The sequence below is a fragment of the Falco rusticolus genome, chromosome 4 (assembly GCF_015220075.1).
Source record: "Falco rusticolus isolate bFalRus1 chromosome 4, bFalRus1.pri, whole genome shotgun sequence".
Taxonomy (NCBI): Eukaryota; Metazoa; Chordata; class Aves; order Falconiformes; family Falconidae; genus Falco; species Falco rusticolus.
Genome location: NC_051190.1, coordinates 73,038,225 through 73,063,663, shown reverse-complemented (window position 1 = coordinate 73,063,663; position 25,439 = coordinate 73,038,225). Strand labels below are relative to the sequence as shown.

Genomic DNA, 25,439 nt, shown 5'->3' with positions numbered 1-25,439 from the left:
TTAGAATCATAGAATTGTTTAGGTTGGAAAAGACCTTTAAGACCATCGAGTCCAACCATTAATGTAGCCCTACCAAGTCCACCACTCATTTGTTATAATAATTTCATTATTATAAAATAACCAAACACAACAATGCAGGTGGTACTGCAAGAAGCAAGTGAAACAGGCAAATCATAAGAGAGGTTCTATAACTATATTCAGTTTTGCACAGGATGCAACATTCTTCAGGCTGCAAGTAAATCAGAGACTAAGCTAAATTCTATTCATAGGGTTAATCTTGCCTATGTTTTGCTGCCCAAATCTTAAGTATCTTGTGTAAGTTATTGTCTACTTCTTCTTGTAATAGTCAATGGTAAAGAGGGTGATGGGGGACTTCAGAAGGCATTTCATTCCACCTGTACAACACATCTGGTTTTGAGTTTAAAGTACTTTTTCTCTTCACTATAGGAGGAGATAAATCTAGATGATAACCTAAATTAGGTGTCTATTTTCAGAGGTTCAAAGTCTGATAAAACCAATTTTTCTACCTATCATGAAGCAGCCAATTTAGATTGAATTATGATCACAAAATCAACAAATGCAGTTCTTTCTTGCTCTGTTACTTGCTATATTTAGGGCTTAATAGAGATTTAATATTAAGTACATGCATGTCATATTCATTTCATTTCAGATACTGACATTATATCACTGCTGTGGGTTAATGGCCTCATTTGGAGTTGTTCTTTATAATCAGAGCAGGCGTCTCATCATAATTGAAAACATAACTACTCTATAGCAGAGATCCGTGACAAACCCATGAAGTCATTCAATTTTGTACCACTGTGTCTCTGCACTACAGGCAATTACTTTCTGCCTTCTAATTTTCTGGAAAAGATATATCAACCAGTTAATGTCAATGAGATATGTATGCCTTACAGGCATTATTTTAAATACTTCATTTCATTACTAAACAACCATGAAAAAAACAACAATTGGATTTCTTTTGAAAGGTCAAATAGGTAGTAAGTTATGTTAATTGGACATGTAACTAAACTTTAAAAAGCCAGTCCAGAATATCTGTACTAAATGGTTAAAATTTTAAAGGCCACACTCAGCAACAATCTTAATCAGGTGCAATGCTTCCTTGCATATGGAATAGCTGTAAATGTTTTTAACAGATGCTGCCACAAGTTGTTGTGCCTTTTCAAAAGAACTAAGGGAGTTCACGCTTGAAACCCTTAGGCACATGTGCTAAACATACTCAGTGAGACTGAAGAGTAAGTTTTCACTTTTGCACGATAGTTTATAAGATCATAGAATCATACAATAGTTTAGGTTAGAAAAGACTCTTAAGATCATCGAGTTCAACCATTAACCTAGCACTGCCAAGTCCACCACTAAATCGTGTCCCTAAGTGCCACATCTACACGTCTTTTAAACACCTCCAGGGATGATGACTCAGCCACCTCCCTGGGCAGCTTGTTCCAATCCTTGACCACCCTTTCAGCAAATAAATTTTTCCTAATATCCATCTAAACTTCCCCCGGAGCAAACTGAGGTCATTCCTCCTCGTCTTACCACTTGTATCTGGGAGAAGAGACCAATCCCCACTGCCTACAACCTCCTCTCAGGTAGTTGCAGAGAGCAATAAGGTCTCCCCTGAACCTCCTCCTCTCCAGGCTAAGCAACCCCAGTTCCCTCAGCCACTTCTCCTAAGACCTGTTCTCTAGACCCTTCACCAGCTTTGTTGCCCTTCTCTGGACATGCTCCAGCACCTCTATGTCTTTCTTGTATTTATTTGCATACCTCACATTTAAGTTTTCATGTAATTTCTGAACTTTTCAATCTTCTTTCCAATTTAAGCCCAGACAACTTCTCATTGCTACAGGGTTGTATTTTAAGATTTTTTGAAAAAACACTAATAATCAACTACTGAAGGAGTGTCATACTTCCTCTTTTAGAATCAAATGTCCTTTAGCTTATATCCACAGCTCTTTCATGTGATTGAGGACTTTTAGTTTGTGTAGCCTAAAGAAGCCTATAACAGTAAAGCAGCAAACTGCCCTACAAGAAGGAGAATATCTTTAGTATTTATTTAGCTCTGTGTTTATTATTATGTCTGTATCACTTACCTCTTTGCTTTGACCTTCTTGATTATAAAAGCTTGAATCCATTTAACTGAATGCACAAACAGAATACAGATCAGTAATGTACTCGTAGAGGTGTCAAAATTGGCATCATCTGATTCAGCCTAATGTTTTGTGTGTCTCCTGAATAATAATGTCCTCTAGATGAAGAACTTAACGTAATTTCTCTGGTTTACATTTCTTTTTTTTTTAAAAAAAACAAAAACGTATAGTAGCAGTTTGTCTTAGGGGAAGAAAAAAATGCTTCAGATAAAATCATAATCAAATCAAATCTTTGTCTCAGACCTAAATTAAGTTTGGACCAGAATACTTTTGAATTCTAAACAGTTTGAAAACTTAAAAAGACAATAAAAGAATCCTATTTGACATTATTCTTTGGTCTTAAGAAAAATTCAAATTATGCACCCCAGTTTAATAACAAATTACTTAAAAATCTCTTAGTCTAGGTGACTTCACAGGAACCAAATTAAGATGGCCTCAAAATACAGGATGCCACCACCCAAGTAGTCTGGAGATACTGATTCCTTTGTGTTAACATTACATCTACACCCATACAAATTTGACCCTATCAAAGTTGGGCAAGTTTTACCATTCACACCAATGAGACCATGATATTAAACATATTATTTCTTGGCTAATTTTTGCTGAACTGGACAATCTCAAGAGGGACTTTTGTATACAATGTAACAACTTTTCTACGTTTTCAGTTACTGTAGTCTTCCATGTAGTTTCACATGTATATGTTTGTACATCCTTGTAAAACACCTGAGTAAAGGTGTATCTATTTTATCAGTTAAGGAAACAGAAGCACTGAAAAGAAAAACAGCTGGCCTAAGGTCAAAAAGATTGTAAGGCTCAATGGCAAAAAACCCCACAGAAGCAAAGACCCAAATTGGCCACAGTCACTCTTATACTCCAACCACCTGGCAAATTCCCGACTTCATTGCTGCAAGATATTCAGCAGGTGAGATCTAGCTTCACTCTTCAGTGATGCAAAACTGAACCCTGGAAACTATACCTGTAAAATGTTTTCTGTAAATGTTTTTCAGAATAGACCAGCAAATTAAACCATCAACCTTTTTCCATGATAGATGATTTGTATGTTTTCAAGAAAGAAGCTATACTTCACAGTATGTAGTGAAATTGTGAAGAACTAGTTACCTTCCAAGTGGAAAGTCTCAAACTCGAGGATCACCAGTGACTGTGGTCCCTGGTCTATGATATAACTGCAGTTCAGGTTGTTATCATACTGACTAGGGTAGTTAGGAGAGACGATACGACCTGCTGGGCTGGTGAAATTTACTCCACATCCTGCAAACATAAATAAAGAAGACATAATCCAGGTGATAACATCATTCCAGTTTTGCAGTGACAAAACCAGTAATATGCACAAGGACCTTACCTCACCTTAAGAGGCTGGACAAAAAATCAGGGAGAGTAGTATATATCATGATGGCAAAAGTAGGTCTTGCACACAAACACAGCAGTGGTTTTGGGAAACACAGACCCTTCCCACCTACAACCTCACACAGTATCTTGGAGTGTCTTGGACAAACCAGGCCATAGCTCCTCAGCCCACTGATGAGGACACAGCACTGCATTCTTATGGGTTTGGAGCCTGCACGTTTCAAAATCCCTTTGTACATATAAATTTAGCTGAGTTGGATGGGGTGTTAATGGTACACATCAGCAGTTTAGCCTCATTTGAAAACACCCATTTTAGCCCAAGTGGTACCATTCTTGCTTCATGCCTGACAGCCAGGAGGATACAGGCTGCTGTAGGGCATTTCTGGGTTGCTTTGCTATAAGCAGAGGCAGGAAAGGTTTGCCATCCTGAGCTTCTCAAGCACACAGAACTGCTCATTTAATGGAGCTCCTTCTGATCCTAATGACTTGCATGGCCTTGGGGTTTCTCTTTATTTTAAGCTACAGGCTTAAAGGAGTGCAGTGCATAGTGAAACGCTGGTATAAGATTAGCAGCAGGCATATGAAGCCTGTGATTGTCTCCACTAAGAGGTTGTTAGTTGGTACTGACAACACTAGTTCAGACATTATAAAAACAAAAGCAGTTTCCATTCAGAATTCCGTAAATTCCAGTGGTGTCTTCCTCTAAGCACTTAATTTCTCACTGTTTTAATCTGAATCCAGTGAAGGGAAAGTGGTTTCCTTTGGCAGCATTCTACAAAAACATCCTGAACAACAGACAACAATTGAGCATCACCTCCTACACTTCTGGTGGGTTTGACTTTCCCAAGCAGATGCCACGATTAAAGAAATGAAGAGGCCCAACCAAGAAATGCCACTTGAGCTATATGAAATGCAAATACAACAAAGCAAAGCAAAGGCCTGAGCAGGTAGTCATTTCTTCTCCTGAGAGCAGTTTATGTGAAGGGCATGGGCTATACCATACACAAGAGAAATTACCACAGTTTCAGCATGTGCCTTGGAAAGAATAGGGATAAAAATTCTAAAGGAGGAACTGATCCTTTTTAATTTTTAAAAAGATTATAGCTTTAGCTTCCAAGTATTTTAACTATGGAGAAACAAATTCTTAAATTTTATAGGCTATTCTTTTTTTTTTTTTTTTTGGCAGACCGGAAAGGCAAAAGTGGTTAAGAATAACTACGAAGTTATAGATGCATTGAGGATCTTTGGCAAGTCCAATACTGGAGCACACAGTAGCTCCATTGCATTCAGTAAGGAAACTCTTGGTTTCAAAACCTGGGCAGAGGCTTCAATGCCTTGTTGGACTGAGTTCTGAATTGCTACACACTTATCAAACTACTCCAAAATGGACCAACAGAGCAGCCATCTGGCTTTAATATTACTTACTGCTTATGAAAGATGCAGAGAAACCTTGCCCGGGAGCATCCTGAGATTGAAATACTGTAGTTACCACATTGTTTGGAGCAACAACAGGACCAGGAGCTGAACTTCCACATCCCATGGTTAACAAAGCTGTTGCTGCTTCTTCATTTCCTCTCCACACCTGACAAGCCCAGATCAGAAATGGTTTAGTGCTTTCAAAGCCGTTTGTGGGAACCCACCAGGAATTGCATATGCAATTGTTCTTTCCATAGACTTAGGGTAGGATTCATCTCACTGAATCTTAGAGATCTAAACTGGAGCTAATCACTCTCTATTCACTCTACAATCAGCGGAGACAACTTCTCCAAGGAGTGAATCACAGTGAATAACTTAGGTTGCCAGAGCCCTCTGAAGGGCATCTGGATGTCATTTGCTCAAACCACTGCTGATAATAAAGCACATGTAAATCAGGTCCAGGAAACCAGAGAAAAACATTTTATGCACATCATTACTACCTCCATTTTGTCTCTGCGAACTTATCTCCATACACCCTATGACTATGAATGTCTGTGTAGCAATGAATTATTAAATGCAATCCTTACATTATTCATAAGTCAACAAAACCCAAAGCTGTCATGCTAGGGTAATATAGAGGCATCAAACTGGAAGATCTGGATCCCTAATATCTAGTTTTGCTAATAAAAAATTACTCCCATTTTCGTTATGTTGTATTCACTTGTTCAATGACAAGTATCAAATCACTCAGAGTTAACAAAATAATATAATTCACAGAAAATATAATAAAGAAACAGACAATTCTTAAAAAATACTACTTCAGCTGTACCAATAGCCAATTTAAGTTTAATCAAACCATGCATGCAAGAAGCACGTGCAGGTTTAGGTAGGTATTTAAGTGAAACCCTCTTCAGGTAATCACTTAAACATGTACTTGAAGCTCACAGTTTAAGCACTGAATTTCAACACACATGTAAATAAAACACAGGCATAAATGTTTGATGTTTCTGAGTGCTTAAATAATTTCCTGAATCAGAATGTTTACTGCCAAGGATTAAAATGTCTGCTTTAAGAAAAATATATTTACTCTAATAATAAATTTATTTTTCATCAGTGTGTTGGAACAGGTTTTTTACTGGTACTTTATACCAAAAATATATTATATATAATGTTTAAAATAATGGGTTCAAAAGAAGTCTAGTGGTACTAGAACAACCACATGAAATTGTGGTTGCTCTAAGCAACCATTCTAGAAAGGGTTATCCAAGGGTTAGTGTGTAAATGTGGACATATTAATCACCTCATTCATCTGGCCAGGTATCTGAGGCAATGGATGCTCAAAGGATTAATATAAACTGGCATGGCCAAGATTTTGTGAAGTCACTGTTGATTTTGGATTCCCTTTTTTTGGCTGCTCATAATAAATGGAAGAAACTTGCACCTGTTCCACACTTTTTCATATCCAGACACCTTCATACATCTCAAATTGGACATTCAGAACTGGGGATGGACATCACCAAAAATTTCAGATTTTTCTCTATGGAGAAAATCTCCAGTTGACATAGTTTTGACTATGTCATTCAGAACGGTTTAGAAATCTGAAATTAAAGGACCTTTACTGAGTGGCATTAAGACTTCCATGTTAGTGAAATTTATCATTACATACTACATCAATTAATCGGTGGAGCAGGCTATGAAAAGATAAATCTATTAGGTGTTTTTTTTCCACAGCCTTAAAAAATGAGTGTAACTGTGGTTTGTACATTAGTAGGTATAGATCAGAATTAGTAGGTATAGATCAGGTGTACAGCTGCTCAGGTCTTCCTACATGTTGTCTAATTACATTTGCCCTTTTTTTTCAAGTGGGAGTTGTACTGCTGTGGAGAAAACGAGCACAAAACCACTGAACATATGCCAAATGCCTGAGAAAAAAAAAGGACCCTGAAAAATTCAAAGCATGTCCACTCCATTTGATTGCTTTGAAAACAAGCGGCTCTTTTCAACCTATGAAAGATAATAATGCTATCTTTGTTTTCTGAGATTAAAAAAGGAAGGATTAATGCAACTTGGACAGTTTATATAGTTATATAAAGAATTTTTGTGAAATTATAGTGTTACATTCCTGTTTTTTTACTCACTGGAGTAATTGAAAAGGACTTTTCATTACACTGTATTTTCTCATTATATCCTGGTTTTGAAGTCATATGTACTTTTTTTATATTTTTCATATTTGGGGGAGCATATAGGGTGATAGGACCCTGCTGGAAGTGGAACCTCAAGAACTGATAAAAATTAAAGATATATACAAGCCAGCTCTCAAGGCACACAGAAAATTGACTGTATTGGTACAAGGACTTGTTTGTATTTCCTGAATTTTGTGCCTTGACAATCCTAACCGTGATGGTTGAAAATAAAGTATTCTGGAATTGTGTCTTCTTAAAGCAGTGCTCTGCTCATCTAACACCAACAATTATTTTACCTTCACATAACTGCTCTGGCAACTTCCATTGGTATCTGGAATCTGGAAGTTACTGTGGAAGTTCATCTCCAAGTGTTTGCTTTCATGTGTAATGATGGTCCATGTGCATCTGGTGTTCACGGGAAAGTTTTGAGGCCAATGAGGAGACTTGATCATACCATTATCTGAATGAATGATTCCACCACACCCTGGAAAAAATAGTAATAGGCAGGAGAAATGTTCAAATATTTCCCGTTGGTGTCAGCTTTGAATGGCTGCTTGCTTCTGTGGCTTCAAGAGCAAGACAGGAAAACCCTGACACCCATCCAAACTTCATTTACCCCTCTTTTAATTAATTTTCTTTCTCCCACCCCTGCAGCAAGGAGGTAGGTACACTCTAGAGAAGGCCTTTCTTTGTATTTCACTTTTTCTTCTTCACAAGCTCCTTCTTCCCAGTTCATACCCTTTTGCTGTAGTCCGTCTATATACTGCTGACAAATACAAGTGTGTGTTGCTCAAAGAGAGAGTAAGGGTCAGAGATACATCAACAAGAAGCTGCTTCTGAGACTGTGCAGGCTCCTTCCCACATCCCACAGGATGCACATCATGACTGACAGCCATTCAGAACCCCCCCCGAGGGAAAAAAGCTCAATCTACTGCTGAATCCTCTTTTTTTCTCATTCTGCAACATGCGAATATTGCAGTTCCACATGTGAATCTACCCAAGGCACATCTGTTCACCCAGGGCTAAATGGTGACTTCTCCTCCAGCTCAGGGAGCCCTGTGGATCTCAGTGGGATTATGGAGAGGGCTGAAAAACATGCCTTTAAAAATTGTTAACAGATTCATTTATAGGGGGGAATAGGTGGTCATGGCTCAGTGGCAGCTCATGTTCTCATACATAATAAGTCTAGTTAATTTGAAACATACTCGCAAATACCATGCCAAGAATAATTTACTAGGGCTATGTGTACAGTACTAGCAACCCATTATTATTTCAGAGACGATCTAGTGAAAGGATGAATAAAGAGCAAAGAAAGGTTTGTAACATTATACTTTTTTTTCCTCTCAATTAAAAAATATGTATTAGCTTTAAAAGGAAGACTTTGTTTTTCATTCTTCTGTGTTAGAAAAAGTAATTGTGTTTAGAAGGATACGGGGCCAAGTTTTGGTCGCACAAACGTGAACCCAGAGATTCTCAGTGGACAAATGAGAAGAAAGCTGAAAGGAAACCAGGTACACAAAAAAGAAATCTCTTTTCACAGAGAAAATACTGGCTACACATTGCACATGTATGCTAATCTACACTACATCATTGAAGATGGCCCTCCTTGCACATGAAATCTCAGTGACAACAGGGAAGCGTCAAAAAACCTGCTTAGGTGACAGTGTATATTCACACAAGCACAGACTAGTGATATTTTTAAGACGACACCCCATCAACTGACTGTGTGACTACTGCTAGATTATTAACTGATGGAAAGCTGATCAGCATCAGCCAGAAGGTTTGCAGATGGAGGTGACACTAGAGAAAATACTGCCAGCTCTGTACTGAGGTAGGAAGGCACAATGAATTCTGCCCTGCCACCAACCAGCACATCTACACTTGCCTTTAGTCACCTCCTGAAGGACAGCGTGGAAATGGTGAGCTACCTTTTTTTTTTTTTTTTTTTTTTTAAATCCAGAGAGATGATAATTTCAACACAGGGAAGATGAACTTTTTTAAATGTACCAATTCAATCCTGGATGTGTACCAACTTCAAAGACATACCAACATCTCCACTAAAGTGCAAGAGTTTTAGGCTGTTGTCACATGTGCTCTTTGTTCTCAAAGCCTCTCTGTTGAGAACTCTGTTGAGAACTGACCCTTTTCCAGTTTTAAAGTGTTTAAACCAAGTCAAACTGTGAAACAATTCTTATTCAAGAAATGAAATGTCTTATAGTCACCGACAATAGATACCACTGCTGGGAAGATAATGGGCATAGTATCAGTTTGCAGACATCAAGAAACTGCCAGTGGGAGGCTTAAGAAGTACAAAATCAGTCCAAATTTGATTTAATTGTGTGAGATCAGACAACACTGGTTTAATACTTGACTTTTTTAGTGCTGGTTTCTCTCAAGAATGCTGAAGATGTTGGCATGTATTTCTTTCGTTCTTTAATGCAAACTTAATTAAAGAAGAGGAATCCTATTTCATTTTGTGATTGAAAGTGCTGTGTAGGCATGATGTACTGCTATGTTAGACCTGATAAAATCAGTATTTTTTTCTCTTACCTAGAGATTCTGCTGTCCATGTTGCATAAAAGCCACCTCCTTGAATTGAGTGATCAGAGTTGAAGATGACAACTAGCTTGTTGGAACCAGACTGAATAGTCCCAGGGGATGTGTTTCCACAATACTTTCCTATGACAGGAGACCCAGGAGAGCCACCATTCAGGATTGTAACAGAGTCCCACTTACAAAGCGAATGATTTTCGACGTGGAAGGCTGTAAAAGCAAGCTGCAACACACAAAAGTGGCATTCAGGAGCTAACACCAGCCACAGCAGAGGAGAGGTTAGAGCAGTTCCAGCCAGATCCCATAGCCATTCTAGCATGATTTCTCGGTATGCTCAGAAATCTGACCCTCACTTCACCTCGATCCTTTCCTGCAAGTATTGTTTGGAGCCTTGCCACTGTAAGTAACAGCAACTACTTAGCATGGAGACAGAAATGGAAGAGGAACACACAGGTTCAAAACTGGCATTATTGGGACTTAACCATATGTTTGAAGCTAAGTATGTGCTTCAAAAGGGTCTTGAATATGCACAGGTTTCTGGTCATGAAATCTGAAGTTGCACTGTCAAATATAAGTAGCTATGTAAGCAGAAAGCCTTGGATTGTTTTCTTCCTATTATTTTGAGTCAGAATACTTAACAATTGCTAAAAATAATGCTAGTTTCCATTAAATCTGAGAGAAACAGTTGCATGGTTGGTTCCTGTGGCCCCAGATACATCACATAAATAGCCTGGGCTGGGCAGGCAGCTTCTGACCCTGTCTCCCTCCCACACTGATGCTGCTTGTCCTTGGAGTGATATGCACATGGGTGGGATTTCCAGTTTAAAAGACTTAGATTGATGATCCAGTAGATTCCTGGATTTGTTGATGTTGAAATATTAATGTACACTAATGACTGCCTGGCCCTCTTTCCGTAAGATTTTTTTTACCAGTTCTAGGATTGGCATCGTTGTGGAAAAGTTTAGCAAATACATAGTACTTCTTCCTGTAACTTGTGTGTGTATTCATTTCCAAAAGAACTCTGCCTGAGGCAAAGACCAAATACAAATTTAGCTCAAATGGTTTCAGTTCAGAACTCTACCAGTAAAAAAAAACTTGCAGCTTACACTGGAAAAAGTTTGTCTGCCTTCACAGAGGGGGCTGCTACTCAGTTCTTTTAAAAGTTCCATCTGATTAAGATTAGTTCTGCTTTAAACAAATTTGTGAAATAAACAGAAATTTTGTGTTCCACTAAAATAATCCTGTATTCCCTGAAGTATCTAGGCAGTGGTCAGAATATCATGCAGTAGAATAATTCGACCTATGGGTCTGTATTTCTAAAAAACACCTTTGTAGTTGTAAATAAGGAAAACATGATAGGGAAATTAGTGAAAGACATTACATATGAAAATCTCCAATGTTTTTTTTATGAAATTGCTTTTCAGATTATTTTTCTTATCTGGACCACAAATATCATTGATTGAACCTGTCTCCAAAGGATCAGTCAAATAATTCAGTAAGTGAAGTTTAGCACTGCTTGGTCATAAAGGTGCTTAAATTGGTGTCTCAGCAGTTTGGCTCAAGAAAGTAGCACCTCAGGCAGCCCATTAACAGTTATTGGGAAATAAAGAGTAGCACCTCACTGATGTAATTTGTACCAGCAATCACATTATCTGCCAGACTAACCATTAAGACATGAAAGTAACTTTCTAGTGGCTTTTAACTTTTCTGCCGATAAAAAAAATTCTATTCTCATGACAGTGAGGATATCCACGCTCATCTAATAACATGAGTTATTTCAGTTTCCTAAACATAGAAAGTCACTATTTAAAGCACAAGTCAGTGCGATGCTTTGAGGTCAAGTTAGACCTTTCAAAAAGCACAATCTGGTTTGGTTGTGTTATGTTTGTTTCCTCCACTTAAGTAAGGCTGATGGGGAGATATTCCATTCCCCCACATTTCTGATTTCCCAAGTTGTCTCAAACCTGTTCCTCAAGACTCAGAGGGTGCTTCTCACACTGCCAGCTGTGCACACAATCATAAAGTTGTGTTACTCACAGTGATGGTTTCGCCTTCAGGGGCTTCCAGCAACCAGGAGCAGCGACTCAGAGCGCTGTAAGGCTCTGGGTAGTTAGGACTTGAGATAACTCCCCTTCCACCTGACTGTACACCCCCACAGGCTGAAGAAAAAAAGTAATATTGCAATACATTTTCAGAACTGAACACTATAATCACATGAGTGAAAGATTATTAAGCTTGTAATAATAGCACTAAAATATATTTAAGTTGGACTGATATAGGTAAGGATGAACAATTTATCTGGGAAAATCCAAGTTTGAAAATCTTTGTCATTGAATACTGAGTAAACATATTCAATGACCTTGAAACTTTGCATTTATTCTGCTACTTCATATAATAAGTCTGTGAAACCTTCACCAGCTGACACTTACAGCTGCCTCTTCTACCTTATCTTACATTTATTTATCTCAGATTCCTAAGCAAACCAGTGCCATTCTTAGACCAACACAATCGAATCAAAAACTTGCTGGTGTGTCTAGATAAGCACCAAGGCTAAATTCAGCTGTGACAGGAAGAATAGTTGTGCTGGCATGTAAATGGCAAAGTTGTGTAATTTGCACTGATACAGCTTTAAGTGGATTTCAAAATGAGTGCAAAGGTTCAAGCAGCAGAATGCATTTCAGCCATGCTAGCACTCTGAAGGCCTATTCAAAGTAAGTCAAACTTGGCTGGTGTTACCTGTTACATCCCTATTCCCAAGAGCAAGCAGCTGTTCTGAGTGTTGCACTGCATTGCAAAAACTCAAATGCGGTTCAGGGAATGGGAACAGTAAGGCAGAAAATAAATCTGAAAGTTCAATTGCTAGCATATGTTTGCTTTAGATGGATATGAACAGTGGCAGGCACTGTGTAACTTCTGAGGACCTCTTTGAGAGCTGATCCCATAGCGTGTATTCTCAGCATCACCAAATGAATGGCAACAACCCTGAGAAGTGCCTCAGTCAGCAAGGGCAACAGTCTGTCAAGTCATTTACCTTCAAACGTGTAATGGGCCAAGAATCCTTTATCTTCTGTGTTTTCATCACTTACAAAGTGTACCCAGATCTGGGGGGCAGCTATGACTAGTGGCACAGATGGTGCTGCCTGACCGCAAAGTCTGGCTATTAGCTCGCCATCAGCATCCCCTGAATAAAGAAAGAAAAAAAAAATACATTTTTTGAATCCTAAAAGAGCTACAATAAAGAATAGCTAGGCAAATATGCATTTCAAATTGTTTTGACTAGAAAACAGAGAAAAGAACATATCACACAATAACTGATGATTTGTTAGGGGTAGAGTGCTGCAGTTCATTGCTGGGATCTAAAACTTAACAAGGAAGTTCTTTCCAAAGCTGTATTAATAATCCTTTTAATATCTTGGTCTCCTTCTCTCCTGTCCCTGCCATCCTGCATACTTCCATTTTGAATGACCCCTCAGACCCAGAACCACAGAAACTGTCCCAAAACTGCAAGTATTTTGGGGCAGAACAGCAGGAAGAGATGGCCTGAGGACCTGATCACATGGAAGACTATTGAGCCTGTTTGACATCCTCATTAACGTCAATTTAACGGGATTTTGAGTTTTCTACCATATAGGGATGTACTCCATCCATGAACAAGCTGTCACTATTGTATTAATAGCAGACATCTCTTTCCTAGCGAGCTCAACAAACTGTTCTCTGTATGGCAAAAAAACGTCAGCATTTGCTCAAATCATTGAAACCTAAAAGGAAAGCACAACACAGGCCACTGCACTTCTGTGACAATGAGTTTGCTCACGTTGGTGTAAGTTCTTATGCATCACACTGGTAGAAGTGCCAGTTTCTGTTTATTACTGATATATTCTCAGCAGAAGGAAAACAAGTGTAATAGTGTTCCTCACAACATCCAGGCAATGCCATTCCAGTTTGCTTCTTTAATAACACCAGACTGCTGGTCTTTAAAAGTCTCCATTCAAAAGCACCTCCTAACTCCATGCAGAGTGGCAGGCTGTTCTTGCAAAGAAGGCAGTAGCGCAAAAGTGAGAAACTTTACACACTCTTCAAAGCACTTTCACAGTTATTCCAAGTAATGTGGCTCAGTTAACTTCATCTTTCTGCCATATATAGTGACACAGCCACCATTTGAACTGCCTTAAAGCGTAGGGATAAAAGGGGACATATAATAGAAATCTATGAATGTAAATTACACAGAGAAATTCTAAAACCTGTCTTGTTAACATGCACTAAAAATGATACTGAGCTATAGAAGCAGAAGACCGTGCTAAATTATGGTTTGGAGAAAAATAGTAGTAACTACTTTAAGCATTAATATGTGAAGTGTAGTTTTTCTTTTTTGCACTTCCTACAAGGTGATTAACTGTGTGACCGATGCAACCCAGGTTACTTGGTCTCTGCAGTGTGAAAACTCACACCAGTCACTGCTTTCATGAATGGCCAGCTGGCCAGAGACATAGACTGTTGATAAACAGAAAATGTAAACACAAAGACTGTGCTGTAAAATTTGGTTCAAACTGAAGGGAATGATCTGAAAGACAAAATCAAGTCTTCCACAAAAGCCAAAAGTTAGGAGTATATTTCACTGTACAATATGTTCAGCTGTATTACCATGTGCAGAATACATACACATGCCGGATAATTTAATAACTTCATATAAAACCTTACCCTAAGAAATTTGAAATATTTATCTATTTAGATCAAATATTTCTTATTGAACACAAGAAGTCGATTCTGCTTTTTTTTTTTTTCTTTTTTTTTCCTCCATTCAGTACCATGAAGTGTGTTGTATGGGTAACTCAAAAGAATTTTACGCATCTGAGCTTCATTTGGGGCTCTTGGGTAACTTACTGTTGAATTGGACCTTTCCTCAAGTTCATATCTGCTGTGTTGAGAGTCTTAAACAGCACCTGCCTGAGGGTTTCTGCACTATTTGCATCTCAGTGCTCACTAATGTTACTTGTCAGCATACACAGATGAATTAGGGCATTCTGCCTTTGACAGGAGACTGGTTGTGAAACTGAAGATCCATCAGCATGGCCAAAATGAACATTACTATTCAGATGACAAAATTGTGTAAAGTAAAACAAGACTGCATTTTTTCCTCTTTCTTTTGTAATTCCCAGAGGCCTGAGGTTCACAGCAGTGAGAGTAGTGGGAACTGATGAGTAATGGACTGGATATATTTTGTTATTTCTTTCTCTGAGTTCTCTTTCTATTATTTCCCAGCTCCAGTGCATACATGGGAGGGAATTGTTAGGCCTCACAGCTATGTGTGCTTTGGCTCTACACAGGACAAACCGATGCTATGCAACCAAGGGCTCTTCTTCAAATGAATGCAAATAAGGATATAACAGATTCCTGCTCTCACCCCCCACCTTTCAGAAACGATTTCCTGGTAAATTAGAACCTGTCTCTCTGGGACTCACAGTTACAGCCTCTCAGCGAAGAAGACAGCTGGAGCTTTTCTACTACACTTGGCATTACCTGAGTGACTTTCATATGACATTTCCAGTTGCTTGTTCTTGTGGATAGCTAAAGATGCTCAAATTTGCAGAGATGTTACTGATGCATTAATCCTGTGATTGTTTTCCTTTTAAATGCTTTAGTCAGTAGTTTGTGATGCAGTCTCATGGGAAATAGGGATTTGCTTTTGAAGAACTGTCTTAAGGAGTGCAAAAGAGAGGTATGAAGAGGGTATGCAGCACAGAGGCTAATAATAATTAAAACATTCTTTACTCCACTCCTGCTGTCCCTGGAGATATTTCAGGAACAGGGAGAGAATGGGCTGTGGACCCAATATATTGTGTTGATGACTCCAGCTTCTCCTTACTTCCATCTTTAAAGGGAGGTGAAGTGAAATTCACATTGTGCCTTGTAAAGAGAGTGTCAGGTGTGTACTGCACCCACCAAAACAATTTATCCCCCTGAGATACCTATCCAGTTTTCCATTTTCTCCTCTGAAAGAAAGGCTGACCAAATTCATGCATCAATTGCTGTGGTAGTGAAATCCCACTCCTGGTCTAGGAGGCAGCATGGAAGGCATGCATGTGAACACTCTCAAATATACAGGTCCTGCAAGAGTCATTGTCTTCAAATATATGAACAAGATTTGGCACACAATTGCACAACCAGGATCTTGACAGGCCTTATCCCTTTTCCTGCTGAACATACAAACCTATTCGTAGCTCTAGGTAGTCGTACTGGCAGTCCTGGTGATGTTCCATGTGGAAATCTTCGAAAGACACATATATGGATGAATTATAGTGGGAGGGGCTTTCAATGGTCCATTCACAATTCAGGTTACTCGTGTAATTTTTGATGCCATCATAACCAGGAGAAGAGAAATTCCCACCTGTATATCCCATCAGGGTTCCCCCACAAACTGCAGAAACAAAATATAATTTATCTTAAAATAGTAATAATTCTTGTATGAAGAGAAATCTTGCCCCTGTTTTTCAGATATGCTCATGTCAGCATGCATATGTGCTGATTAGATCAAAAAATTTTCCGTCTTCTCCTTTTTTTATAATTTACTGCTGCATACAAGGCAATTCTTGCCCAGTGTCCTGGAATTTATTGGCAAGTCTTTAAAAACACATGAGTAAAGCAAAGAACAAGAATTATGCACAGTATCAAATAAAATACTTCAGCAGTGCCATCAATACATCAAAACAGGCATTATTTAACATTTTGATAAAATTCCCCTGCAGCTCCAGTTCAGTATTGCTCAGCCCTACCCATTACCCAATTTTAGGCTCAGGAGAAGATTTTTCTGGAACACACCCTCAAAAGCAGTACACTTTTGCTATAGTAGGATGCTTGGGGGGGGAGTTGGAAAATCAAGTTTGAAAGACTCAAGGCTGTAGTCTGTAGTAGTAAGGCTCCTCCAGCTGCCTCCGCTCTGGAGGCTGAGCTTGCAAAAGTAGGTTAAGCTGCACTTTCTCACAAGCTACAATAAAATAATTACACATACACACACGCACGCACACCCCGAGTAATAAAGAAGCACCTGAATTATTCAGTTTGTCTACAGCACTGTGCCTTTTGGATCTTTTCATGGAATAAGGCCATTTCAGCCCATCTTTTACTCCAGACTAAGTACATAACAATAAATCAGTAGTAATAGTAAAGGACTATGATCCATAACAGAGGTTATTCTTTCGATTTGAAGTTTGACATAACAGGCAGATGAAGTCTGTAACCCCCAGAGACTCCCCATTTTTTCAAGTCCTTTCAAATAATTGAAGATACACATCTACTCCCATCCAGAGACGCAAGAGAGGAAAACGGTATCACAGATTTGTTATCTGTTTAGGTCATTTTTTTGACATGTGCCAGTACTTTAGCTATGAAATGACTCACCAAAGATCAATCACTTAATTCAGAAACATACACTACCTGCATCTTCACTAGATGAATATGAGACACTGAAGCCTCTGGTTGCATGGGACATATCTGTCACCAAGATGACTTTCATTGTGTTTCCAGAGGATTTTACCTCAGTGCCTGGATTTACCTCTCCACACAGTTTGGCCAGCTGGGGAGAGTTTTGTCTGAGGCCATTGTAAACCTGTTGGGTCAAAATAAACTCTTCTGAGATCAAAATACAGTCTTAAGAGCATCTCCTGTATCATTTAACAGTGCTTCGCATCTTTAATACAAGGGTCAGTGGTGTCACGCATAGGAGGTTAGTTCCCAAATCTACTCAAAACCTTGGAACAAACTTCCACTGCCTAGAGTGGATGAGGCTCTGAAGTGAAACAGCAAAAATACCTTGCCTATTTTGGTGAAACACAAACATATTGCCTCTCTGCCTCTTTTTTTTTCTTTTTAAAAACAGGAATTGAAATGGTTTTATTGGAAAAAATACTGTACTTAGCTCAATATTTATATCTTCAATCACTTAATAATGCCAGCTACTGATCATATTCATTCCATTTCAAATGACTGTCTTTGTATTCTTGTTAAAGCCAACATCATCTTTATCAAAATCTTCTCCAACATACTGAGGGCTGGTGGGCATTTTTTATTAATTCAAATATTTCACTTGATGATCCAGAGGTATTTTGCTCAATTTCCTTCATGCAGCCTTTAGCCTAGGACTTAAATTCCTTCTTTCTAATTCTACCTCAGCAGTGCAAGCAAGGCAGAAATATCCCACTGAGATTTGGAATATATTAGGGTGTCGAAGGCACAAAAGCTGGCAAGACAGATCTTCCTTTAAGAGATCATTACTTCATTAATCAATAAAAGCTAGCTCCCCATGGTGTCTAAAGCATCTGCAAAGGAAAACAAGGGAAACATCATCTACAAATCTCGAGGGAAAGCTACTTCACCCCCTTACACTTGTGCATGGGCCAGCATCTGATACTAAAGCCAATTCCCATGTTTGCACTGCTAATCTGAGCAAACGGGAAACTAAACTCGATCTCCCATTGCTGCAATTTCATAGAGGTATCATGTTTCTGAGGCATTTGTACATCTGAACATGTCCAGTTCTGTGTGCCAGGTTTGGTTGGTTGGTTGGTTTGGGGTTTTTTCCCTCTAAATAAGCAAAAATCTAAAATAACCATGATGACCAATATCTATCTTTTTGGAGATGGAGGGTGATAAACAGGTAGAATTTCTTGGGTTTTCCGGATTTCTCTTTCAGAATATGCAAATGCCAACCCAGTAGTAGCTATTTGTTGCAATCTCTGGCTTTCTCTCCCTCTCTCTCTTTTTTTATTTTTTTATTTAATTGGCAACAGTAACAACAGCAGTAACAACCTCCAAAGTCAAGAGACCTGAAACCAACAGATGGACTTTGTGTTCACAGAAAAGAGACATTGAAAGCTTTCAAAAACCCCAGAGCTTTTTTCCATAATCAATAAAGAGCCAATTCCAATGATTTCTTGAAGTCCTCCCCTCTGTCTGGACCACAAAATTTCCATACTCTAAAACAAGCAGATGAGTTTAGACAACATACAGAGCGAACTTTTATTTATCTGTTTACTTCAGATTAAATTATAATTTGTCTTAAAATCAGATGTAGACCTATAACTGACATTTCAGATCTATTACACCCATTAATGCTCCATAAAGGGATTAGGAAGAGCATTTTCTGCCCTCACACCCAATACTCACAGCCACATAATCTAATGAGCACCTCCAGTGTTCTTCCGTTTTCATATCATTAAAGGTGAGAGTCACACGCCGACCTTCTTCCACTGTGATCCTCCATTCACACACTCGGTTATGTGGGTATAGGTTGGGATAGTTGGGTGAAGTAAATGTTCCAACAGGGGCAGTAAAATCCCCACCACATTCTGAAATATCCAAATATTGGGACACTTCTTAAAGTATTGCTTACAGAGTTAGAGCAAAAAATCATTAATAATGCAAGAAAAAGAAATGATGAAAGGTTGATTTGATATGCCTATCCTGTACATATGTTTGTCTGAACAGCAAAGTCCCAGCCAGTCTTTATCACTCATCCATAAATGTAGTTAAATATTAATTGACCATAGCAGCTCCTTTTAGTCTAATTATTAATAATCCCTTCTCTGAAGGGCTCATGTCAGGCTTCAGAAACCTAAGTGACCCACAGACTTTAATGTCAAGTGACACAAGCCTTTCACTGTGGCAGGACTGAGGCATTTTTGTCTTTCACGTGCCTGAGCAGAGCTACAAAGAATGAGCAGGGTCTTGGAGCAGATTATAATGAAGGATGCATTTTTCCTTTGCTGGTTAACAGAGGTAGAGAAAAAGCTTTCAGGGATTTTTATCAACATCTTCTCAGTACCATTATTTTCTGGTTTTCCTATCTTAGGAATATCAAACTGTGCTCTGAGGAAAAATACTAAAGGTCTTGGGTATAGAGTGCATTTTTCTTCTGAGACTAATGGAATAATTTTATGAGTCTACACTTAAGTTTCCTTTTAAAACACAGAGATATAGTTTAATGGGCTGCAGTGAGAGATTTAGTCCCTTTCCTCACCCTTATGGACTCCTGCAAAATAGTCTAATATGTGTATCCATCTGCATTAAATTTTACCTAAATACATTTTCTCTTTCATGGTTGCTTAACAGGGTCCTGGGAGTGGAATAGCATTCTTTTGTAGTTTGTTTCCCCGTCTGTTAATTATTGCAGAAGCAAACAATAAGGAAGCTTTCAGCTGAGCTTTTAAATGAGCTACAAGGAGTTAAGAAGGGTTGGCAGGAGATTTTTCTAGACCACTACTGTAACGACTTTCTTGAAAAGTAGCCGTGTTTTTGGTAGGACAAACATTGCTTGGCATTGCATGGGCACTAAAGAACGTGAAAGAGAAGTGTGAAGCAGGAATAGGTCTATGTCCTTAGCCCTGATCAGAACGGCTCTTCAAAATCATTGTGCTCAGGACAAGAGGCAATGGTCACAAACTGAATCACAGGAAATTCCACCTGAACATATGAAAACACTTTTCACTGTGAGGGTTGCTGAACACTGGAATAGCTTGCAGAGGGGTTTGGGGAGTATCTAGCCCCGGAGATACTCAAAACCCAACTGGCCACAGTCCTGAGCAACTTCCCCTACCTGACCCTGCTGGAGCAGGGGGGTTGGACTACCTCATCTCCAGAGGCCCTTTCCAACCTCAATGGCTCTGCAGTTCTGTGATCCTGCTTTAAAACCACTGGTTAAAACCAATTTGGTTTAGGGAGATTTAAGAATACCACTCACCTCAGAAGGACAGAATAACATAAAGGAAAATCACAGCATTTCTTTACCTTTCCCCTCATCAAGAGGGTTGTGGGAAGGGAATGTTAGGACATCCCTGGACTGACTGCTGGAGAAAAAAAGGTGTGGAAGAATGTGCTTCATCATATGAGATCTGTCACCGATGGCAACATCCATTATAGCAGGAGACTGCTTGCCTCTCAAAACTTTCAGCTCGGTTAAGTAGTGATCAGAAAGCTCTAGTCACACTTCCTCTGGAGTTTAAATTTAAGAGCAAATACACACCACTCCAAGAATAAGTGATCTACAATATATGCTGTAGCAGTGCAGTTATGGTCTGTGGTATATGTTGATTCCTGCAAGTAATTTGCAACCTTAAAAATCCAACCTTCGGTACTGGAATCAAAGCGCAGTCTGAATCCTTGGGCATTGACTGATCCATCAGTGACAAACTTGACATAAGCAAAACTGTCAGAGGTGTCCACAGCATCAGGGAGAGTATTACCACAGTACCTGCCCAACAAATTTCCTGCAAAAAATCACATACAGAAAGACAATTTTCTATCAATACATTATTTATATTTATATTGAAGGATCACTTTGCAATTTAACTGGACAGGCAGGGGTATACTAGTAAAATGAAGTTACTGCTGCAAAACAGAAGGGGGGTTTTGTCTTTGCTTCAGCAAGAAAGGCAGACAGAAGCAAACACTGTACTTTGAAAAGGCTCGCTTTGTACCCAAAAGGAAATCTCTGGTGAGGTTTTGTAGTAATATTAGGGAAGGGAAGACAAATACTGAAATAATTCTCAGACCAGAAGCGTTGTATTCTCGGATCTCCACAAAGTCATTTGTGCACATGGAGGAGTTTTGAATATCCAGGCCTTCTAGTCTGATGGTAAGATAGTGGCCCCTGGGGCCCTGCAGAAACCATTCACATAGCAGGTTGTCTCGATAATGAAGCTCAGGATACCCCATGCTTTCAATGACACCAGTTAGTCCTACCACTGTCCCGCCACAGGGAGCTGCAAAAGAAAGAACATTGGTTGACTCAAGGATGTCAGAGAGATGACCCTTCTCCTAAACAAGACTTAAAGTTATGGCACATCTGACTTGTTCTCTAACTGTGATATGAAAACAGGAATTGCATTCCAGTTAAAAATCTTCCACATTCTCCTTCTAACTCAATCAGTCCTAGTTTGGTTTGGGGTTTTGTTGTGGTTTTTTTTTCTCTGCACACTCCCTCACCATCATAAGCATCCCTTCCTCTCTGTCATATCTCTTGTTAATTTAAATAAACTCACAGGTTCCAAGCTATCAAATACCTTAACTCACAGGTTCAAATATCTACCCACGTCTATATTTACCAGAAAATCTTGGAAAGATGTACCAGATTATTATAAAGAACTTTAGTTTGGTGAATGTGAATCTTATTTTTTTATGACTGACTAAAGTTGACTGCTGATTTGGGCCTACAGCTATGGTTCAGACTCCTCTTTCCTGCCCCTTCCTGTTCACACTCCCTTCCTTGTGATGCCTTGGTACGTAATCACTGCACAGTTTGGGAAACAACCAGTTATTTTGAGTTTTCTTTCTCTGAAAACTCATTTCTCTGTGGTACCTGCAAACTTAAGTTTGTCATACTAAGGCTTACAGCAAATAATATTCCTTGGTGGAATTTATTGGATTTTACAGTGTATTGTGTGTTTGCCAGTTACAATCTTTTCATGGCAATAACAGTTGTGTTCATACCATTCACTCTTCTAAGTGATTAGCGCTTTGTTCCAGGATGACTGGCATACAGCTGAGATACTGTAAATCTGTTATGCATAAATATAAATTATGGCTTCATATACTAACAATGTGTTCTTGCAAGTTGCTTCAGTTTTCACATTCAGAAATACAATAGCACGCTATATTGGCTTAAGTGTTTGAGATCTAACACAATCAGCAAAATTCTGTGTAAAGCAATATAGTCCAGTGCTTCACCTCTGAGAAATTATCAGTCCTAGACTTTCCTATATGGGTGATACTAACGTAATAGCTGGTACTTTGTGAAGATTATTAACATTATCAAAACTAAAAAAGTAGCATATTTCTGAATCTGATGTAAGACTATTTTGTATTTAAAACTTCGCTAGTGCTTTCTAATCCTGTTTTTGTAGCTTAAGAGCAAATAATTTTAAAGTATTTCTTTTCCCAGCTGACTAATAATGATTCCCATTGTTCATTCCTTTTTCAGTCCACTGTTGTGTAGCCCCTGTCTAGCAGCATTGTTACTATACATTGATTTACATTTACATAAAGAAGCTCCTAATTTGTTCTCCTCCGGCCAGCTCTTATCAGATCTTTGCATTCCCCTTCAGGATCCTGTTCATGAAAGTGACACTAAGTTTGCATGCTGAAAATCAAATCATGTTACATGGTTTTATCCATGTCAACCTTTTTTCTACTGCCCCTTTGATGATAACCTCCTGTCAACACAATTCAGTCATTTTTTTCTACTACTGCAGATCTATGAGCATTTTCCTATTCTTACTTCCATAATTTTCACTTCTTGCTAGGTGCAGAATATGCTTATGTTATATATGATGATTCTGATGCCTTAGCTCTAACACTAATTGAGAGGCATCTCTGTCAGTCCACCTGATAGGCATGACTTAAGCCCCATTACAAAAGCCTGACACTTGAGACCAAATATTCTCTAAAATCAGAGAAACTGACAAATGGAAGCATTACCAATGGTGTATTTAGCATTGAATCCCACATGTGTGGCACTGCTGTCAGACCTGAACCTCAGGTACATGACAGCTCCTGAGGATCTCTGTGAGCCTGGCATGAAGCCTCCACACAGCTTGGCAATGATGGGGGCAGTGGAGTCAGCGCCGTTGCGTAGCTCTAGGTAACTGGAAGTACAGCTAAAAGAGAATTTTCTGTTTAATGTATAGCAGTAACAGTTTGAAATCTTTTCAGTATGTGCACAAAGCCATGAAGCTGTAGTGAATTAGATCAGTTTCCATGCAATGTGATCAGAACAGAATTAACAAGTCCATAATCCGTGATAGTTACGTAACATTTGAATCAAAAGAGGTGCTAGAAACATTGAGAAAGATTTATCCCAAGGCCAGTCTATGATCAGAGCAGATCAGACAGAGGCAAGTCCTGAGCAGGGGTATGAAAAAGCCCTGATAAAGCAGTTGTGACCATCTTTAATAGGTATTTTTTTGGGCAGCATTCAGATTCAGCAGATATCCCCTATTAAGTCTCATTGGTGACTGCTGAATTAAGGAACAGATATAAGATGAAGGGAATAAAAATTCAAACCTGGGGGCTTACTTAGGTGGGCATAGAAAGAGCCAAAATATCTTAAGTAACAGCTTTGCTTTCAGAATGGTGCAGTGTCCTGGGAAGCCAGAAAGGACACCTTTGGGATTCTGTGTCCTGCACCATTTTTTCTGGACACAATCTCACAGGTGGTGCTCACCTTTGCCATATAGTGAGCCAGCTCTGTATCAATAAAGATACATCAGCTCGAAACTAGGCCTTGTTTTGTGCTTTAGACAGGGAGTGCAAAACATGCAGACCCATTGCAAATCAGCAGACAGGCAATGGAGGAGGGAGACAAATGATTGTGGTGGCAATCCATTGGATTTAAAAGCACCTGAGAGTCAAAATTACTGCAAATCTGAATATGAAAGGACTAGAGGGCACAGATTTTCCGGAAAGCACCTTCCTACCACAGATGCTTCCTCTCTGTCTATTAATTTCTGTCATACACTGCAAAGTCCTAGGAATGTGTATCAGTAGCCTGATAACTTCAGTGATCTCTCTAAAAAAATTCCTAAGCAGTTTTGATTATAAAACTGCATGCAAGTGTGCTGTGAGGAATCAGAGAAAGTAACAGGGAAAGAAGAATCAGAATGCAATCTCTGAAGAAACACAGGGAAAATAATGTGGAGGTATACTTCGGTGAAGGTTCAATGTAAAACTGGTCTTCAAATTGCAGTTCTACTGCATGTCCATTAGGTGCAGTTATGGTCCAGACACAGTCAGCATGTGGCGGATAATTGCTTGGATAGTTAGGGGAAGATATATATCCACTGGGGTTGAAATCATTGATATAAATATTCCCTCCACAAGCTGGGAAAGAAAAGATCACCAGTAAAAAACAACATTAAGGAAATGGGCGAGGCATCAAAAATATGAGCTATCAGTATATTCCAACAGTTTCCTTTTGGTGTCATATAGTGGCATCAAAAACAAATGCATTTTACTGCATACTGTGGGAAAACATTTTCATGCAGTAGAATCCTATGTTCCTGTGCTCCTGCTTACGTAGTCCTCCTCACTCCCAAATGTTCAGGGCCCTGAATTAAACTGCTCTTAGTTCTACCTCGGATTCCTTCTAAACCAAAGAAAAAACGTATTTCTTGCCTTGTTCCTACCGTCAGACCTATCAATACTTCTGTGAATCATTCGCCACTTCTGCTTTCCAAAAGTTGAAATGTCTGTTTGAGACAATAACGAATCTGTGAGGAATGCCAGTCAGAGCAAACATGAGGATTTGGTCAGGTCCTTTATCCTACAAAAATATCTTTATTTTGACCAGAACCTTTCTGTCAAAAACACACACTATGTTCTAGCAATACTGGTTTAACAGAGGGTTTTAGTCAAGTTTCATAAATCGAAATGCTAGAAATACTATTGTACAGCTTCACCTATTCCCTTCATGAATCTCCTACAGTAATGCTAAGAATGATTCTTTGTGGCAGCAGGGAAAAGCAGGCAGAAAACAAGCAGGTACCTAAATTTTTGAGTAGAGTGACAGGTTGCTTTAGTTGTGTTTAGTTATACTGTTTAACAGGAGGTCTCCTGCTGTTCCAAGTGGCATATGTCATGATACAGTGGAATAACTGCAAATACCAAGTCCCTGATTTACTCCTGAGCTCTGTGTCTCCATTTTTTTCATTCTTCCAAAAAATGTTAGCTCTGGCAGGGAATGCTATTTTCTCAGCAGAGAGAGAGT

The 25,439-nt window shown here is 39.0% G+C and overlaps 1 protein-coding gene across 11 annotated transcripts in view; it reads right to left on the bottom strand.

Moving 5' to 3' along the window:
* The window catches only part of CUBN (cubilin), a 155,263-nt gene that overhangs the window by 25,322 nt on the left and 104,502 nt on the right, over window positions 1-25,439 (bottom strand). For 9 of the 11 annotated variants that reach the window (XM_037387144.1, XM_037387145.1, XM_037387142.1 and 6 more), the window contains 13 exons: window positions 24,379-24,553; window positions 23,153-23,331; window positions 21,229-21,438; window positions 20,803-20,943; window positions 18,845-19,026; window positions 17,117-17,288; window positions 15,894-16,100; window positions 12,717-12,866; window positions 11,723-11,844; window positions 9,683-9,908; window positions 7,429-7,616; window positions 4,959-5,115; window positions 3,288-3,437 (listed from right to left, as the gene is read on the bottom strand). In XM_037387144.1, the coding sequence (XP_037243041.1) occupies window positions 3,288-3,437; window positions 4,959-5,115; window positions 7,429-7,616; window positions 9,683-9,908; window positions 11,723-11,844; window positions 12,717-12,866; window positions 15,894-16,100; window positions 17,117-17,288; window positions 18,845-19,026; window positions 20,803-20,943; window positions 21,229-21,438; window positions 23,153-23,331; window positions 24,379-24,553 (2,259 nt within the window). Of the gene's footprint in view, window positions 1-2,111; window positions 2,158-3,287; window positions 3,438-4,958; window positions 5,116-7,428; window positions 7,617-9,682; window positions 9,909-11,722; window positions 11,845-12,716; window positions 12,867-15,893; window positions 16,101-17,116; window positions 17,289-18,844; window positions 19,027-20,802; window positions 20,944-21,228; window positions 21,439-23,152; window positions 23,332-24,378; window positions 24,554-25,439 lie in introns of all 11 variants that reach the window. The other 2 variants (XM_037387152.1, XM_037387146.1) reach the window with 2 other exon arrangements.